This window comes from Peromyscus californicus, unplaced genomic scaffold (assembly GCF_007827085.1).
Source record: "Peromyscus californicus insignis strain IS unplaced genomic scaffold, ASM782708v3 Scaffold_18__1_contigs__length_77618521, whole genome shotgun sequence".
NCBI classification, from domain to species: Eukaryota; Metazoa; Chordata; class Mammalia; order Rodentia; family Cricetidae; genus Peromyscus; species Peromyscus californicus.
Genome location: NW_026294480.1, coordinates 54,618,900 through 54,639,729, shown reverse-complemented (window position 1 = coordinate 54,639,729; position 20,830 = coordinate 54,618,900). Strand labels below are relative to the sequence as shown.

General features: G+C 41.0%; 1 protein-coding gene across 5 annotated transcripts in view; it reads right to left on the bottom strand.

The window, feature by feature from the left end:
- The window catches only part of Tnpo1 (transportin 1), an 88,615-nt gene that overhangs the window by 25,503 nt on the left and 42,282 nt on the right, over nucleotides 1–20,830 (bottom strand). For all 5 annotated transcript variants that reach the window (XR_008219565.1, XM_052743458.1, XM_052743457.1 and 2 more), the window contains exons 5-10: nucleotides 19,501–19,607; nucleotides 15,971–16,104; nucleotides 6,226–6,307; nucleotides 3,232–3,354; nucleotides 1,329–1,447; nucleotides 621–681 (exon numbers count right to left, since the gene is read on the bottom strand). Coding sequence is in view for 4 of the 5 variants with exons in the window: in XM_052743458.1 (XP_052599418.1) it covers nucleotides 621–681; nucleotides 1,329–1,447; nucleotides 3,232–3,354; nucleotides 6,226–6,307; nucleotides 15,971–16,104; nucleotides 19,501–19,607 (626 nt within the window). In the remaining variant the exon portion in view is untranslated. The remainder of the gene's footprint in view (nucleotides 1–620; nucleotides 682–1,328; nucleotides 1,448–3,231; nucleotides 3,355–6,225; nucleotides 6,308–15,970; nucleotides 16,105–19,500; nucleotides 19,608–20,830) is intronic.

Sequence of the window (20,830 nt, the reverse complement as noted above, 5' to 3'; positions counted from 1 at the left end):
CGTGCCAGGTTACAGGCCCTTTCAACTACTGGTTGGTGCAATAAGAATAACCCAGATCAAGTTCAGATCAGCATATTTAAAATAAACCCAGAGAGTAAGATGGTCTTAACAAATAAAATAAATTACAAACTAAAAATACCCAAATACCTTTGGTCAAAAGTAAATTAAGGAAAACCCCAATGTCACTACCAATTAAGGTACGACTTACTACCATAAAAATTGATCATGCTTGTTCCACTTTGAACATCTGTAGCCTATTACAGGTAACAGGAAGTCTTTACACAGGGTCCAGCTTTAATTTTTTTTAAAGATTTATTATGTGTGTGTATATGTGTGTATGCATGTGTGTGTGTGTGTGTGTGTGTGTGTGTGTGTGTGTGTGTGTGTATGTATATATTGCAGGCCAGAAGAGGACACCAGATCTCATTAACGGATGGTTGTGAGCCACCATGTGGTTGTTGGGAATCGAACTCAGGACTTCTAGAAGAACAGTAAGTGCTCTTAATCTCTGAGCCATCTCTCCACAGGCTCTATCTTAAATAAATGTCCTAGTGATCACATTCAAAGATTTATCACCAATACAGATGTTATGCTCCCTAATCAGAGAACTGTTTCCTTACCTTAAGCAGGATGATGTCTATATCTGAGTACTTCATGCCATTCACTAACACAGGAATCAACCTAGAGAGAATTAATGAAACAAAGATCTAAAGATCCACAGAATTTTAAGTTGTCTTAACAACCTTATGTACACTAATTAAACCAATGACAACAGTGGCAATATAGTCTTTGAGCATATCCAGTGATACGCTGCTGCTCCTATTAACTCAAGGAATAAAATGGGACAGGTTTAAGAAATATTGGTCAGTCAAACCTTCATGCTCAAGTTCCAATACAGGAGATCAATACAACAGTAACTAAACACTGCAATTATGCTTCTCTGTCTAGGTAGGGTTCATCCTCTGACCTCCACATGCCTGTTCTGGCAGCTGGGCATCCACCTCCAACACACGAATAAACTATTTTCATGTAGTTTAAGAAAAGGGCCGGGCGGTGGTGGCGCACGCCTTTAATCCCAGCACTCGGGAGGCAGAGCCAGGCGGATCTCTGTGAGTTCGAGGCCAGCCTGGGCTACCAAGTGAGTCCCAGAAAAGGCGCAAAGCTACACAGAGAAACCCTGTCTCGAAAAACCGGAAAAAAAAAAAAAAAAAAAAAAGGAAAGGTAATCTTGAAAATCTATTCATATCAATAATGAAATCCGACTTCTTCAGAAGCTCCCTCCAATGCGAGTAGGAGTGTGCTGAGGACAAGCAGCACTTGACACTTACTTAGGCAGATGCCTTACAAGTACATCTTTGCAAATTGGCTGTTCAGCCAATGTCAGCCAGAATTCACAGGCCTCCAAAGCCACGTTCTCATCTTGGTCTTGGGTCCTTTGCAGCATGTACTGTGAAGGAAATCCATAGTACTCATCAGTCTATCCTGGATAGTACACAGTAATTTAGTCCTGATCCTACATTCTGTAATCATGGTTTCCAACCTGTACTTCTCTATCTCTCAAAACCATGTGCCTTTAAAACAAGACTAAAACTTAAGAACCACGGCTTAAGAATGAAGTTCTGATTTGTATGCATTACTGATCTGCTTCTGTGCAGGGGTACAGGGAAACTGCTGGATTTTCTGACATGTCAATGTTAATCAGAGAAAAACAAAAATAATTCCGTATGTCTTCCTTAAAATGAATTTTAAAATAGCAAGTTGTCTCTTGTACATACTTTTCTCCATATGCAAAGTGATATAAGTCAATCTTTTTTAATTTGGGAAAAAAAGTTATATTTCTTTCCACCTTGTTTTTGTCTTCTGGAGACAGGGCAGATGAGCATGGATCCTAGGCCGGCCTGGAGCTCACCATGTAGTCTATATGGCCTCACACTTAGGATCCTCCTCCTGTCTCCTAAGTGAGGGAATTATAGGTATGTATCACCACACCTAGCTCTAACATTCCTTAACTACAATTTGTAGTTTCAGCAAGGTGTTTTATCATGTATGTGCTCTGAACACACGAAGTTGAATTCACTCATGGGATTTCCCAGTATAGCTGGGACTGGAATCAAAGTCAATCGACAAATTTCTAATACACTCTCTCTTCTGGACTAAAACACACCGCATGGCAAAATACAGCAACTGTCATACACCTGTTCTGCTCCGCTATGTGTCAAATACTAGGCTTCGAGTACTGCTGAATAAAATACTACATAACGTTATAAATTAGGCTCCCCACCTGTGACCTACACCAAGTGGTAAGATTTTAAACTTTCTGATTAACTTCAAACCCTAACCTTTCAACCAATCATAGCTGACTTCATAGACCAAACAGAGTCAAGACACCACTTCTATACTTCTGACAACAGAAGATGCCACACACTGTGGATGCCAGCATTTTTTCTAACACATCTTAAAAAAAATTGTTGATTTCATATTTGTATTTTTGTGTGCGCCTGCTTCTCTGTAAGTATGCCCCTTGTGTACAAAGTACCCACTGAAGCCAGAAGAGGGGTGGATCTCTCTGACCCAGAATTACAAGCAGCTGTGCGCCTCCAAGAGCGAGGTTCATGGAAGCTCAACCTTCAAGAACAGAGAGCACTCCTAACTACCATGCCATCTCTCCAGAGTCTATCTACCACACCGTAACTCTCACCACACAAGAGAATGCTGGAAGCAGAAGTGAGGCTCTGGACAATATACTTCACATGTTTAAAGCACCTGGAAAGCCATATAATAAATGAATATGACTATACTCAGCAACATGAAATCAGATGGGAAAGCTTGCCTCTAGCAGTACTGAATACAGCCTGAATCAGACGAATCTTGTTGATAATGTGAAGAAAACAAACTCAAATTTTTAGTTCTAATCTCCAACAATTCAAGAATGTCACCTAATATTTCCCAAACATCCATAACTTGATCTATACCAGGTTTAATGAGAATTTCCTAGATACGATGATTAAAACCTATCTTTATGTTTAAAAAAGTCCTCCCATAACATCTTCAATCTCACAAGAGACAAATCACCAAGAGGATTTACAATTTAAAAACCACCACATCTATTTTATGCCCCTCCCCTGAAAGGCGTTATATAAACTAGAAAACTCTATCTTCACATTCCACATCTTGCACCAAGTATTTCTCTTGGGGGAAGGAGGACACGAGGCTTTGTGTTGCTCAGGTTACCTCGACTATGTTATGCATATGAGGAAGCAGGCGATCCATCCGAACTTCAAGCAGCATCACAAGCGCCCGGCACACATTCTTCCTCACCTCTGCTTCCTCATCACCAGCCAGTGCAAAGAGGTTCTGTTGGAGGAGAAACACATTTTCACCCCAACTTTAAAATGTCCAATGTTTTAAAAAGGTTTATACTTAATAGAAATGCTAAGGTAACAGAGTACAAAAAGACTGAATTAAAGCCTGACATATAGCACTTGACAGCTGAAGGCCAGAACGGGATACCTAAGACTTTGTTAAAAAAAAAAAAAACAAACCAAACAAACATCCCCCCAACCCCACAACTACCTCACAAACAAGTGATGATAAAACAAACAAAAAATAAACTGTGAAGTGGCAGCTACCAAAGACCATGACTGTGATATAAAGATTAAAAACAAAAACAAAAATCTATTTTTTTTCTTTTTGATTTTCTGAGACTGAATATCTCTGTATATTGCTGGCTGTCCTGGAACTCTCAAAAGATCCACCTGCCTCTGCCTCCCAAATGCTGGGATTAAAGGTGTGCACCGTAACACCAGGCTAAAAAGCCATTTAAAAAATTATTTCTTTTATTATGTGAATGTGGGGAGGGGGGTGCCCAGGTGCCCATAGACGTCAAGAGGGTGTCATCCCTTGGAGCTGGAGTTATGGGTGATTGTGAATCACCTGATGTGGGTGCCGGGAATTGAATTCAGTTCCTCTAGATGAGTGGTACATGTTGTTAACCACTGAGCCATCTCTCCAGGCCTAAAATGCCATTCTTAATGAAAGACTTCACTAAGTTATAGCTTTTGTGTGCAGTGTATATTCATGTGAGTGGTGGAGGTAAGTACATGTGTGTACAGAAGTGTGCATGTGGAGGCCAAAGATATCCCACAGCCAATCTCTACGTTATTATTTTTCAAAAATTAGGTAAGACCACTTACTGAACCAGAAGCCTCACCAATTCTTCTAGACAATGGCTGGACATCAAGCGTAAAGAATCTCCCTGTCTCTAACGCACCCAGTGCTGGGGTCACAGACATGCAGTGCCAGCCTGGCTTTTCTGTGAGTGCTGGGGATCTGAACTCAAGTCCTCAGGCCTGCACAGTACGCGCTTCATAGACTGAGCCATCTTCTCAGCTACTCAGGTGTCCTTAATAGTTTTTAAACGATTTATTTTTATTTTATGTTATAGACTGAGCCATCTTCTCAGCTGCTCAGGTGTCCTTAATAGTTTTTAAATGATTTATTTTTATTTATGTTCTCTGGTCTTTTGCCTGCATGTGTGTCTGTCGGGTCCCCTGGAACTGGAATTACAGACAGTTGTGAACTGCCATGTGGGTGCTGGGAATTGAACCTGGGTCCTCTGGCAGAGTATCCAGTACTCTCATTCACTGAGCAATTTCTCCAGCCCCTCAGTTGTACTTTAAAGTAAGGGAAAAAAAAATGTAAAGTTTAAAGAATGGATTTCTGGGTGTGCAATCCTAGCACCGAAACTAAGGCAGAGATTCAAGGACAGGCATGGTTACACAGTAAGTTCCAGGCCAGTCGAAACTACCAAGTGAGACCCTGTCTCAAAGAAGCAACCAACAAACCAATCAAACAAATAATGGAACAGTATCATTGGGGCACAGGTGTTCACCCTCACATGGAGCAGCAGAGGGAGTCGGTTGAAAAACTTAACCCTAAACTGCTGCTGTTCAAAAGTCAACCACCAACTAGTAGAAAGTGAACAGTAATCAAGGTAGCCAATCTTATGTTTTTTTCTCACAAATTCTTCTAGAAGGTTAAGTGTGTGTTCGTGTGTATGAATATATCCAATTGTCACAACCCTAAGATACTCATTTTCACAGATTATAAGTGAACATTAGTAGGGGTTAAAAAACTTGTCAGCCAGAGAAGGGAGTTGAAACTGGCTTGCATAGACTCTTAGGTGCACATTGGTACTTTCTGACTATATCAACAAGTTTTCACCATAAGCGTAAGCCAACTTGAAGATGAGAATGGAAGCTAGTGCCGTCTGGTTGGCCTGCAACCCCATCATTTGAGATAGAGGTAGGATGATCAGGAGTTCAAGGCCATCCTAGGCACTACACAGAGAGAGAGAGAGAGAGAGAGAGAGAGAGAGAGAGAAGAGGAGAGGGGAGGGAGAGAGGGAAAAGACAGATAGACACAGTGTTAGAAAATAAAAACAAACAGGAAAGAAAAACTTGTTACTTATAGAAACTGCATGTAGGACTGAGAAGAAAAAGCAAGGAAGCTGTTCTGCCTACATATTCAGTCACATCTCTAGGCTGTCCCCTACTTCATGCCAGAACTGCAAAGAAGCTATTAAGAAAAATAAAATGACCCCCCCCCTTCTTGCAATTTCCGTTTTTATAGTTGCTGTTATCAGGCAAGAGGTTCTGAAAAGAAACTGTACTGTTTATGGATCATGGCCAGATATTTCGATCTGCATTTATCCCACCAAGATGGTACTTGGTATTTAAGAGTTAGTATTAATAGTCCTCTTGCCACCTCTACCTTTACAAGGGAAGTCAATGTAAAAACAGAATGTCGGCCTAAATGGTCTGGCCACTGAAGGTCAACCATTACACAGCGGCTCTTCTAGTCTGTACCATCTGGACTGTTATCTTCATCCAGTCTTACTGTTTTCTGTTTACTTGTTTCAAATATTACTCACAAGCTGGGAAAAACAATTTGCACACACAATTTGAATGGTACATTGAGGAAGGATTCTTTGTAGTGAAGTTGTTAAACAGAACTACAGACGTCCCCCATGAGCAGCATTGCAGCACCCCTCCGATGTTCTATCACACAAAGAGTGCTTTTATTTTCAGCTAGGAAAAAATCATCACATTGTGTCCAATTTTCACACCAGCAGCAATAATAACTACTTTCACACTGTAAATTACTAGTTATATAATGAACCCACAGCACCAGGGCAGTCCTTACGTGGGCAGTGATGAATCTTACCTCAATGAAGGAATCAATGTGCAGCATAAGTGCCTGAGTCCGACTGATGATGAACTGATTGACACAGGCAACAGCATGCGACCTAGAAAGCAAGTGTACAGTTAACACGGGCTCCCGAAGTCTGAGCTATGACGTGCATCTCTAGAGATATTACGGTATCAACAGAGAATGTCAACGACACGGTAAGTACAAACCAAAGCTGAAGAGCCACAGCAGCACTCACAGAGTGATGGCACAACAGTCCTGGCACACAGCCACACACTTTTACTGAACTGTTCTGCTTGACAGTATATAAACCACACTTACCCAAATACTACCTTTTTTTTACAGTGCAGTTTCTCTTCCACAGAACACAATACTTTTAAATTGAAGAAAAAGTAAAAGTGCTTGCTTTAGAAGCATCTGAGTATTTAGCAAGCCAGAGCAAACTTAAGCAAAGTAAAATATATTTCAATTCCAAGTTCCATTTTGGAATGCTTATATAGTTTAGGCCAAGTAACATTTAGTCTTTCTTTAATCCACACTTTGAGTAGCTAGAACTCTGCAATTAAGTTTCCATTATTTCAGTCACCATCTTCACAAGCTGGCAGCTGGCCTTGCTGGGATGACTCTGCTCCTATCAGTAGCTGCTACACTACTGAAGTAAAAACCTGTGTTCCTACAAACTTCCAATGTCTAACTCTTTCCTTGTTGACAGTGATTACCCAACTGTCTTTTATAAGCTACATTTTAAATGACTGCAATTTGCTAAAAGTTGAAACTTTTGTCCAAAGAACTGACTAGAATCCAGTATGACATTATGGTCATTAAACAAGGGCCCCAAAACCAACTACAGACACATGGACTTCATACTGGACAGGTGACATTCTTAAACCAAAGTGGGAACTCTATTTTTTTTTTTTTTTTTTTTTTTGAGACAGTGCATCACTATATAGCCACAGTTGGCCTCAAACTCAAGAGATCTACTTGCCTTTGGAAATCAAAGGTGTGTGCCACCATGCTGGGAAAGGGAACAGATTAGTTCAATGAATGTGCTAGTGTGGTGGTTTGAATGAGAAGGGTGCCCACAGGCTCACATATTTGAATGCTTAGTCACCAGGGAGTGGAACTGTTTGAAAGATTACAATATGATCCTATTGAGTAAGGTAACTCAGACCCAGAAAGAAAAATGTGACATGTTCTCTCTCATCAGAGGCTCCTAGCTCCCAATCTTCAGATGTGAGCACATATCCTGAAGTCACTGCAGAAACCAGGGAAGCAGAAAGGGACTGCTGCTGGGAACACTAGAGGGAGAGGCAGGTAACTAGAGAAAAGGAAAGAAGTAACACATACAGGCTAGTGCTAGAGCCCGTGGGTGGCTCCCAGAGGAAAAGTCAGTCCCTGTTGCTGAAAACAGTATGCATTTCAGACACAGGGTCCAGAGGTCCCTGAGCTGGAACTGATCCATATACCATCTTCTGAAGGACTAGCTTTCAAGGTACCAGAAGGCACTAGGCAAGCTTTCAAAGGAGGGAAGCCACCAACAGTTCTATCCAGCTATGACGCCTATCAACAACTAGCATGGCACAATAACCTTACTAAGGGTGCAGTAGTGGTACACACCATGGCAGTAACCAACAGCTCTTTAATTGGACTTAAGACCCGTTCAACAAGATGGGAATCATGCCTGGTACTTACCAGAAACCCAGTCAAGTGCACCTAGGGCTAGTGAATTCATGGATCTTGAAAACGAACCTATATCCACCACTTTACTAAGGCAGCATAATCTCTACTACATTCTGAATATTTATCCTTATACCCACAGACAAATGCAGTCTTCACTCTCGTCAAGGAAAACTTCTCTTTTCAACAGACACAGACCATACAGAAAACCACAACCAATTAAAATGCAGAGTTGTGGAGCCCAGTCCCAAGGGATACATCAATAAAACAACTCCTGCAACCTAAGGCTCAAGGAACTTTTTAGAAGAGGAGGTGGGGCAGAAAGGTTGTAAAAGCCAGAGAATTGGGGAGTTTGCTGATTGTGTCTCCTGGGAATATCAAAAGCTACACCTATAATGTCTCACCAACAAGACCGTAACAGTAGTTAATAAAAAAAAAAAAATAGAGGCCATGAAATTTCAAAGTCAGCAAGGAGGGATACATGGGAAGATTTGGAGGGAGAAAAAGGGGGAAATGATGTGATCATACTATAACTTCAAAAAATAAAAGTAATTAGAAATGTGTGATAAAGCCAAACCCAGCTCCAGTCACACGATGCCTACGGCAGGCAGAGGAAAGCATCTAAAGGCGCGCGCTCCTACCCACAGGACAAGCGCCTTGCAAACCTCAAACCCAGTCACGGGCCCTGCTAAGACCATGACCTCTATGCCAGGACAGATCGGCAGTAGGCAGGAGTTTCCAACAGCTCAGAGGGCTGAGGCCCAGTGGCATCCTGAGAGGGATCCTACATCCTACTGTTTAAGAACAACTGAAGTGTGTGTGTGTGTGTGGGGGGGGGGGGGGGGGGGGGGGGGGGGGGGACACGACACGGACCTAAATTCAGCCTGCTATTGCCCCAGAATGAGGGACAATCCTGGGAGACAAATTTTAGAGAGCTGACAGTCAAACTCTGACGACAAGTAAAGGTAGCAGGGCTCGGCGCCGGCGGCAGCGGGGCTCAGTGTAGGCCAAAACGTACACAAAGAAAGACAATCTAACTCTTGGTGCCCTTGAGCTAAGAGCAAACCACCTGGTGCCAACTGTCTGTCATGGACTCGGAAGGCCAAAGCTCCAGAGGACTACCTAACATCCACAGCTCTACCCCACCAGCACGGTGAATAATATTTAGCAGGGCATATAAGTAGGAAAAAGAGTTTAGCGCTAGGGTTGTTTCCCACACTCTCAGGAAGACGGGAGAACCACTCAGTGCAGTCTACAAAGCAAAGAGTGGCCAGCACAGGACCCTGGCATGCAACGACACGAATCTACCAAAGTGAAGACACTCACACAAGCTTCAGACCAGAATAAACTGTAAGAAAGCCAAGAGCCCCTGTACAGTTAACTGACTTTCTCACAACCTGCACATCCCAGGCATGCCCCAATTTCCAAAGACTCAGTAAGACGCCACACCAGTGTTACTATTGCCCTTCCTTTTCTTTTTTGTATTTAGTAGTTTTACTTTTTCATATTTTTTACCACCTTTAATGCATTTGTTTAAGCATTTCCATCAACAACAGGCAATCCTTTTAATGCCTCTGGTTCTTTTCTAGTAAAATTTTGAATGTTTTAAAGATTTAAAAAATTTTCTGTATTATACAAATGGATGTTCTGCGTGCATATGTATCTGTACCATGTGTGTGCAGGCCTGCAGTGGTTGGAAAAGGGCATCAGAACCTCCGAGACTGGAGTTGTGTGCCACCACAGAAGTGTTAGGAGCCAAACCTGGGTCCTCAGAAAGAGCAAAGAGTGTTCTTAACTTCTGGTCCCAGGAACTTGACCCGGGTCCTCTATAATAGTACAAACTGCAGAACCACCTCTCTACTCCCAATTCTCTCCCAATCATGTGCTTGTGTCTGTGTGTGGATGGGCATGTGAGGTGACTGCAAGTACCCTCGGGGCCATCCCATGTAAAGAGGTCTGGGTCCTGGAAACCTGACTCAGGTCCTCTGTAATATAGTACAATCTTTTAACTGCTGAGCCATCTCTCCAACACCAGTGAATTTATCTTCGTAAATTTTGTGTGCAAGAGAAGACTTCTCTGTATATCCCTGGCTGTCCTGGAACTCCCTATGTAGACCAGCTGGCCTCAAACTCAGAGATTCCCCTGCCTCTGCCTCTTTGGACGCTGGAATTGAAGGCGTGTGCTGCCACACTCATCTTCTTTTTGTATTTTTGAAAGAGTTTTTGTTTTCCTTTATTCCCCTTCTTCCTTTCATCTTTCTTGTCCACATATTTTCTCATTACTGGAGAATCCTTTTCCTTTTTAACTGCCTGTTCTTTTCTCTTCCCCTTCACAATCTTCATGCTCTTCTCTCTCCCTTTTGTCTACCTACTTACCTTCTCCAGTCCCCGCCTCCTCCATCTGATCCGCTGACCATTTCCACATTTATTCTAGTTTTTTATTTTCAAGAAACACATACTACATTAATGGGTTTCCTGTTTCCATGCCTTTCATACCATCATTCGGGAGGCAGAGACAGGTGGATCTCTGTGAGTTCGAGGCCAGCCTGGTCTTCACAGCAAGTTCTAGGACAGCCAGGACTGCAGTGAAACCCTGTCTGGAAAAAATAAACAAGAAAACCACTACAACAAAACCCAGCTTATTTGCTTCTCACTAAATGGAACTGGAAATTGATTGAGTCACCAAAGTAAGCTACTTCCTAACAAGATCCCTAAATAAAACGGGGAGAAGTATCTAAACCAAGAGTCGCACACATTGTAACACAGAAACACAAGAAACGTGGAAGGGCAAGGCAACAAGACTCCCTCAAAGATCTTAACTCCACTCATGAATTTAGACTGAGTGGGTGGAAGCCAGATGACCTCAAAGTTTAATAGCAAAAAAATGATCAATGTCCTCAATAAGGATCTAAACACATGGGTGAATTAAGGAAGAAATCAAACCAGCATCTAGAGGAAAGCCAGCAGCAGAGGAGAAAGTAAGCAAATCTCAGCCATGTAGCTAAAAAAGCAAAATCAAAGAGAAATTCAGTAAGTCAACTGAGATTTTGAAAATGAAAGTTTCACATAAACTAAATTAAAAAGAAAAGTAGAAGTATCACCAAAAGAATCAACAAAGCAGAAGAAAGAATTATCAGGTATGTAGGACAAGGGTCAAGGAGTGGCCAGGAACACTGGCTGCTCTCCCTGAGAGACCCGGAGTTCTTCCCAGCTGTGTATGTATGACTCCAGTTCCAGGAGCTAACACTTTCTGGTCTCTACAGGCACTGCATGCATACGTTACACAGACATGCATGCAGGCAAAACACTCAGGCACATAAAATAAAAATAAATCTTATTTAAAACAAGAAAAGGAAAAGACAAGGTCAAGGAAACATTACACTCAAACAGAAAAGTTTTTTTTTAAAGAAAACAAAAAAACAAAAACAAACTAAGCATGACTACAATGTTCAAGAATCCCAAAATACGACCAAGAAACCAAACCCAAAAATTTACAGGAGAGAACCCGGTCAATAAAATCATAGCAGAAAAAAACCCTTAAACCTAGGAACAGACATCCCAACAGAAAAGCCACTTACAATGCTCGCATTAACACCAATAACTTGTTCACACAACACACGTACGCACGCTGGTCCAAGTGTTGGTACAAAACAAGGAAGCAGCCGGGAAAGTTCTCAGGAAAGCCACCACCTTACTAACACTTCAGACTCATACGGAACCACAAGACACCGGACAGTCACACAACCAACCCCAAACACGGCAGTGCTGGGGGCATCACAGCACCTGATCTCAGTCACACGAGAATCACAGTAACACACCAACAGAACACAACACAGGGCCCGGAAATCAACTCACTTGTCTGTGGCTACCCAAGGTCTCAAAACACACACTGTAACCTGGGTATCTGCAGACTAACAACCAACTAGACAGACCCACACCTTATATTTCGTTTAAAAAAAAAAGGATCAAAGTCTTTAATGTAAAACCTGAAAACTGAAACTGCTAGAGGAACACAGCACAGAGAGGAGGAGGAAATCTCTGACAACTACACAAAGGTCAGTGTACACCATCTATGAAGAACTCACAAAACGAAATAACAACAACAAAAAACCCATCACTAAATGGGATAATGAACTGAATAGAAAGTTCTCAGAGAAATATAAAATGATCAGTATGTGAAAGTGTTCCACATCTTTAGGCATTACTTTACTGAAATGTAAATTAAAAGTCCACTGAGATTTCATCTTACACCCACTGGAATGACTATTAAAAAAAAAGATATAATAAATGCAGGCAAGGATACTGAGAAAGAGGAACTGCTTTTGCTGATGATGGGAACAGCAACCATGGAAATCAGCACAGTTTCCTCAAAAAAACTAAAAATAAAACTACCATATAGTCTAGCTGTACCATTCCCAGGTACACACAAAAGATTTTAAGTCAAATACTTTCATATCCATGTTCATTGATGCACTAATTACAACACCAAGGAACCAGCCTCAACGTGCATCCGCAGATGGGCAGATAAAGAAAATGTGGTCCATTCTATCATTCATTCACAGAGCTATAATGAATGAGCTGATGGTACATGCAGAGATGGAGAGAACTGGAGATGTGTTAAGGAGAAATAAGCCTTATTCAGAAAGACACTACATACTGTCTCATATGCAGAACCTAGATGTAAATTATATACACGTTGTAACACATTGAAGTATAAGGAGCTATGGAAGTGAAGGACAGATACAAACGAGGTGCTGTAGAATATTCCTTTACACTGTGTGAAGATGTGTCACTGTGACTGGTTTAATACAAAGCTGAATGGCCAATAGTTAGACAGGGGTATAGTAGGGACTTCTGGACAGAGAGCTCTGAGAAGAAGACAGAGTCTCCAGCTGGATGGAGAGGGAGCAAGAAACGGAGGAGGAGAAGTAAAAGCCACAAATCACGTGGCAGCACGTAGACGAATAGAAATGGGTTAATTTAAGTTACAGGGGGTAGCTAGAAACAAGCCTAAGCTATCCGCCAAGCTTTCATAATTAATAAGCTTCCATGTCGTTTTTTTGTGAGCTGGTGGCCCAAAGAAAAATCTCTACAGGGAGGGGCAATGGCAATGAAGTGTGACAATACAAAATGCCCAGTGTGTATCCAGAGAATCTTTTATCTTCCTACTAAATGTGTATGCTGGTGTACCTCTTCAGAAAAGCTCAGCGTCCAAAGAGCACTGTCCACTATATCACAGCAGTAAAACCAAAAGCCACCAAAGGCCATGGACATGTATGACATGAACTGTGTAATTGTTATACAAGGTGATATTAATACAGTAGTCAAAACTGAGCTACGGTGATACAATATGGGTAAATCTTAGCAATACAGAACTAAATAAAGTCATCAGGGACAACACTTAGCACACTATCACTTTTATAACACCAAGAAAAATGTGAACACAATTGACATATAAATATGATAAAATAATTTAGAAAGAAGTGCAAGAGATAGATGATTCTGAGATTCAGATGCAAAACTATAGTCCATGCTTCATTGTATTTTTCAAGTTTAGAGGCAGGATGGGTGAAGCTGGTTTTGTTTTGTTATTGTTGCTGGGTTTTTTTTTGAGACAGGGTTTCTCTGTGTAACCACCTTGGCTGTCCTGGAACTCACTCTGTAGAGCAGGCTTGGGGAATACTCCTTTACACTGTGAGAATAGATGTCACTGTGACTGGTTTATAAAGAAGCTGACTGGCAACAGCTGGCCAGGATAAGGCTAGGTGGAAGAATAGACTAAGGACACTGGGAAGAAGAAGGGCAGAGTCAGAAGAGTAGCCGGTGAGACACATCGAGGAAACAGGCGATGCAAGAGAAGTAACACCTTGTGGCAGAATGTAGATGAATAGAAATGGGTTAATTTAGGTTGTAATAGCTAGTTAGTAGTAAGTCTGAGCTATCAGCCAAGAATTTATAATTAATATTAAATGTCCATGTCTGTTCTTTGGGAACTGGCAGGCAGCAAAGAGAAGTCTGCCTACGCAGGCTGGCCTCAAACTCAGAGATCTGCCTGTCTCTGCCTTCCAAATGCTGGGATTAAAGGTGTACAGCACCACTGCCCAACTGGTGGGGCACTTTTAAGAGTACAGAAATAGTGGTGGTGGTGACACAAGCCTTTAATCCCAGCACTCAGGAGGCAGAGGCAGGCGGATCTCTGTGAGTTTGAGGCCAGCCTGGGCTACAGAGTGAGTTCCAGGAAAGGCACAAAACTACACAGAGAAACCCTGTCTCGAAAAACCAAACCAAACAAACAAACAACAAAAGAGTACAGAACTAGTTAAAACTATGTAAGATGTCGTAAGTACGTTACATAAAGATAACACAAATATTTATAAAGATGATTTCTGAAACAACTAAAATACATAATTGACAAGTTCATTTACCCAAAAAATACATAAGAAAGCAAACAGTTCGAAAACAATTTGAAGTGGCTAATAATAAAGAGTCACCAAAGGAACATTTCTCTGCTGCTGAATTCTACCTAAAATTTTAATCAAATGACCATGGACAAAGCTAAGAGAAGAAATACTTCTACGGCTTTCCCTTCTTTTCTGGGACAGGTGAGTCAGTGGTGCTTGCTGCCAAGTCTGACAATCTGAGTTTGACCCTCAGGACCCACACGGTAGAAAGGGAACCAGATGCAGTCAAGAGTAAGCACAAGTCTATATGTACATATATAAACATAAATAAAACATTAATAAAATTTTTAATTAAGATTGTTAATTAAACTGGCCAGGTGTGGTGGCGCACACCTTTAATCCCACTCAGGAGGCAGAGGCAGGTAGATCTCTTTGAGTTCTAGCCAGCCTGGTCTGAACAAGGAGCTCCAGGTCAGTCAAGGCTGTGCAGAGCAAATATAAACAGATTTCTAGACGTGAGGTATATAAATAAGCACTCTGATCACCTGGCGACAGTGTTAACAGGAAAGAGTCCGTAGAGGATAAACCCTACCTAGTAAACAGGCATGGAGGGTGACATCTTATTTCTAAAGGGGCACTTCATATGACACTACCCCACAAATAGCTACTGAAAAGTTTCCACCAAGCACAACACAAACCAATACAGTGCGAGATGAAAAAGTGCCTGAAGTGAAACTGAGCTGTACTTGTAAACAGAGAATTTAATCAGTAAATTCATGTCTGGTCACACAGTTGAAACAAGTCTGTGGGGTGGAATACTGAGGCCCAACTAACAGCTACAGTCGGCACTGATGTCCATTTACCCTTGAGTGATCAATTATTTCTACGCAATGATTCCTACTTATATGCCAACACATCTGTTCATTCTATAGAAATACAAGAAGCATTAACAACAACAATCTGAAGGAACTGACAGCAGAAACAGCAGTATCTTCCAAAGTAACAAGTTAGGGAAATCAACCAACCACCCACAAAGAAAGTTCAACAGTTCAGGGAAATACAGGAGACGTCACATACTTCCATTAACACACTGTAATTCTAATTTGCTGGGGAACTGATGGCAATCAGCTTTCTCAAGGCTAATTCATCTTGTATAGTATTTGACCTCTACATGGTGGCATCATCTTAGGAACTGCGATGGCAAAGGTGAAGAAAGGGCACCAGTCTAACCCAGGAGCTTCCAGGGAGGCCTACTGTGCCATTTCAGGGTAGAGGAAAAGGCTCTGGTGCTGTGCTTAAATGACTCTCTAATTAGATGTAAAACCTTTAAAATAACACTAGTTATCAACTCCATGAAAACAGGATTTCATTACAATTTAGTCGGTTTACCTATCACAGGATGAGAAGCAAAAGGAGAGGACAGAACTGAACTTGAAAACGGGAGCAGGCAAGAAGGAGGATATCTTGGTGAAAAGTTCAAAGAACATCGGCTAACCCTTCACCTCAATGGCCGTGGGCACGTCAACGTGGCACTGCAAGAACTGTAATTATCCAGCTACAGATGAAGGTATCTGGATGTGACAAGGCAGAAAACTTAAAGAACAGTTTCCCCAAACTACATTTGGTCTTAAATGGTCTATCAGGCTTGTATCAGCTTACACACAAACATGCTATATACACACCTTATTTTGGGACTACTGTGCTTGAAAAACTGTAAAAATTTGGGGATCATGATGTTGAGAGGGCGATCTAAAACATCACTGTCTAAAATCTCGGCCGAGTCTTCACATATCTTCTGAAGGGCACCGAAGGCTCCCTGTGGAAGACATTTGTAATATTACAATTCATTGAAAACAGCCACAAATGGAAAGGTGAGGGAGCACCTTCTCTGCGATCCTAGCACTTGAGAGGCGGAGACAGGAAGACCACTGGTTTGAGACCAGGCTAGACAATACAAGACCCCACCTCAAAGAAAGACTGGAACAAAGCAAAACAAGCAAAGATGTGTGGACTACCAACTAATTTAGACAAATTTATGTTCTTAGCCCACATGCTTTATAAAACTTTAAAACAAATTAATTCAGAGTATCAAAATATCACCATAATGATACATTTAAATCTTAGCATTAAGTAAGTAAAAACTGGAAAACATTTTTGGTTAGTTGGAATGTAATAAATAGCATCTAAAATATCTAATCCCACTGAAATATTCTTATCAATTTTAAGTCCATATTAAAATTATCTTATTAAATGTTAAAATAAATTCTCATAGAAATATATTTAACCACTGTAACGTGCATTCATTTTGAATATATCTTACCAGTAACTTTTAAAACAATCATATACAAGCCATATACTGGGACCCTGACAACATAACATAGTAACAGGACAGGAGATTCAACTTGACTATTTCCCCGAATCATTTTTCTTATCAAGAGGATAATGCAGAGTTCTTGCACATACTGTAACATACTAAGGAGGTCAATTAATTACTCCTGCTTTCATCACCAACAACTTGATTCCCAGCTGCAGTACGCTTGGTTTATGAAAGTGCTAACAAAAGGTACAGTCTCTGTGGTACTTTGAATGTAACTAGTCCCATAATCTCATAGGAAGTAGCACTATTAGGTGTGGCGTTGTTGGAGTGAGTATGGCCTTGTTAGAGGAAGTGTGTCACCATGGGGGCAGGCTTTGAGTTTCCTATGCTCAGGATACCACTCAGTGTCTCAGTCGACTTCCTGTTGCCAGCATGACGTAGCACTCTCAGCTCCAGCACCAGGTCTGCCTGCATGCTGCCATGTCCCACCATGATGACAATGGACTGAACCTCTGAAACTGTAAGCGAGCCACCCCAATTAAATGTTTCCTTTATAAGAGCTGCCGTGGTCATGGTGTCTCTTAACAGCAATAACACTAAGAGTCTTTTAAGATAATTGCTCTAAAATTCTTCTTAGAATTTATAATGTCTCAAAAATTAAATTTTGAAATTCAAACTTAAAATTTTATCAAAATCAAAATAAAATCAATCTTAGATTTAACATGTATTAGCTACTATAGGTTTTAGCTATGTTAAAATAGCTATATTTGAATATTCAGGTTTTACAAACAAGTTGTATTTCTAAAAGCCAATGACTGAAGTGAAATGTACACTTGTTTCCTGTTGTGGCAATCAATAAATTTTTCAACTAACTGGCTACCAAAATAATAATAATAATAATAATAATAATAATAATAATAATAATATATTGTTTTGGAGGTGGGGTGGATTTCTCTGTGTAGCCCTGGATGGCCTTGGGAGATCCACCTGCTTCTGCCTCCCAAGTGCTGGGATTAAAAGGCATGCACCACTACCATCGTCAGGCAGAATAAAAAATTTGCAAAAAAGACAAAAACAACAAACCAACAAATTTCCATTAAGAGCAAACATTTAGGAATTATTGTGTGATGATGTAGAAAGCCTACATCTTTAGCACATCATCTTACAATTTTACAGTTTACACTCTGTCAGGGTGTTCCCAGGGTTGCAGCACACCCTGAGACATACATTAAAAAAAAAAAAAAAAAAAAGTATTTATTTATTATGTATACAGTGTGACTGCAGGCCAGAAGAGGGCACCACATCTCATTACAGATGGTTGTGAGCCACCATGTTGTTGCTGCGAATTGAACTCAGGACCTTTGGAAGATCAGCCAGTACTCTTAATCTCTGAGTCATCTCTCCACCCTGAGACGTATATTAAGAGTGACTTAAGAGACTACTCTCTCAAGTTCCCCTTTCTTCTCTCCAGGGTCGCTCCCATCTGAGACAGGCCAGGCTAGTCACAAAACCACCTGACGCCATCTTGTTCATTTATACCTCCAAGACGCGTGCTGTCGAGTTGAAGCATCTAAAATGGGTTTCTGCCCACGTGGCAGTACACAGCTTTCATCCTATCACTCAGAAGCAAAGGTAGATGGATCTCTAGGAGTTCTAGGCCACCCAGAGCTATATTGTAAGACTCTGTCTTAAATACATAAGTAAATTCTGCTTGCTAGCAAATCACATATTACAGTGCTCATTAACACTGAGAGACTGCAAGAAAGGAATTGCACCTGGGCACAGTGGCTCATGTCTGCAATCCCACCCAGCCTTGGGGGGGGGGGTGGGGTAGGAGGACCAGAAGAGTTCAAGGTCACAATGAGACTGTCTCAAAACACAAATCCAAACATATTCTTCACTACCCCAAACATAAGTTTTACAGATTTTACCAGTGGCAACATATAAATAATTAAAACAACAACAACACACACACACACAATGCAAAACCTAAGGAACTAAAACATAAAATCAAGAGATTAGAATTAACATACAATTAAAACACGCTCGTGCCAGGCTGGAGGGAAGGCTCAGCTGTTAAAGGCTAGGCTCACAACCAAACTATAAAAATGTCTGTGCCTTTTATTGTATGTCATTTAGAGAAACTAAGAACAATTTACAGTCTGGTATTTTGGTAAACTTCGGTTTACCTTTAAATATGTCAGACATCAACGAGGGGCAGGAGAGAAGGTTTCCAGTAAGGTAAAAATGTTTGTCACTCTTGCAGAGGACCCAGGCTTGTTTCTCGGCACCCACACAGTAATTCAAAACCACTAATAACCACTGTTTTGGGGGAATCTGATGACTTCTGACCTTGAGAGCACCAGGCACACATGCAGTACACATTCATACATGCAGGCAAAACACTCCCACCCATAAAATGAAAAAATAAAATTTAAATTTAAAAAACTGATTAAATGTGAAAACAGCTGCTAATCACATGCATGTAACATATAAGAATAACTTCAGAGAGACAAAGCATTTCCTTACAGGAAACATAGTGAAGATTTTTGTCATATTATTTCCAGAAAACCAGTAAAAGGTAACAAATAGCTGGGTGGCGACGTCGCACGACTTTAATCCCAGCACTCAGGAGGCAGAGGCAGGCAGATCTCTGTGAGTTCGAGGCCAGCCTGGTCTACAGAGTAAGATCCAGGAAAGGCACAAAGCTACACAGAGAAACCCTGTCTCGATAAACAAAACAAAACAAAACAAAACAAACCCCCAAAAGGCAACAAATACAAAATACAAAGCTAACTTCAGGCTTCTGAGTTTTGACGCTGTCTATTTCAGAAGTGTTTCCTGAAGGCTCACACATGGTATGAAAAGACAGACTGAAGAAGCAAGCAGGGTTACCTCGCAGGTGTTGTAATCCTCAGAATCCAGCAGGCTGCAGAGTTTCGGTAAGAGATCAGGCCAATTCTGCAGTTCTCCCTTGGAGGCTATGGTTGTAATTAAAATACCTAGAAAGACAGCACACAATCATTAAAATGAAATACCTTCCGAAAAAATTTTCTTGACAAGATTCACAAATACTTTAGAGAAACAGGAAGAGGAAGAAGAAATGACAACTCGGTGCAGTGGGCACATGCCTGCAACTACAGCTCAGGAGAGTGAATAAAGGCAAGTCCCATCTCAAAATCAATTTAAAAAAATGTAAGCCTAAAGTTGCAAGTTTACTTTTATAATCAGAAATCTTTAATTAAAATGTTTACTAAGTTCTTAATATGGTATAATACTGTATTGGGTGACAAGAAATCTAAAATTAGCAAACGATCCTTGCCCTCGGGAGGCTCCGTCATTTGGCAACGTGGCAAGACTGGATGGGCACAGCAGCGAGTTTTGCAGCTCCAGCATCCTAAGGGAAGCTGGAGATGCTGACTCCCATCTTCCAGTCCACAGAGGAGCTCTACCACAACAAACTACCTAACCTAAAATGTCAAGAGTTGAGGCTATAAACTGCTTGTCTAGACAAAAATCCTATACACTAATAATGTAGTATGCCATTACACATACCTCAACAATTCTCTGTCAAGGTGATGAGTGAAGATCTGGTCTTCAATTCTTAGAAATGCCTTTCAGATAAACTATTTTACTTACAAAACATGTTCCCAAAAGTACTTTAAATCTTTTCTCATGTGAACTAAGACTAACTAATTTAAGAAATAATAAAATTTTTTCCCCAGATTTCTTGGAAACCGATGTTTTACAACATGCTCATATTTATTTTCCTGAAGCAAAAAACTTGAGAAAACAAACAAACAAAAAAGGAAATCCCAATTCTAGGCAATGCTTCATGTGACGGTTGACAATTAAGTGACTGTAATATTGTGTTCCGCCCAGTAACTTCTCTCTTCAAGTCCCTCCTACTCTTCTGCTACCTTTATTCTCCAACAAAACAGGAGGAGAATGGAGGAAGGTTTTTTCTTTTTATTAAAGTTGTTCTTTACAATTCATACACCCTAGTTACCGGCACCCTCACCCTCTTATTGCTCATTCTCCTCAACACCCTCTTTTCTTCCTACAATTCCTTCTCCACATTCAGGTCTTTGTTTTGCAATCCATCCTTTGAAATGATGCACTGGAGCTTGGTGGATTCACCAGCGTGCACACCAACGAGGACAATGACTACGCCTCTCCCAGAGTTCTTCAGAAGCCAGCAGGTAGTAGGACCTCATGAACCTCT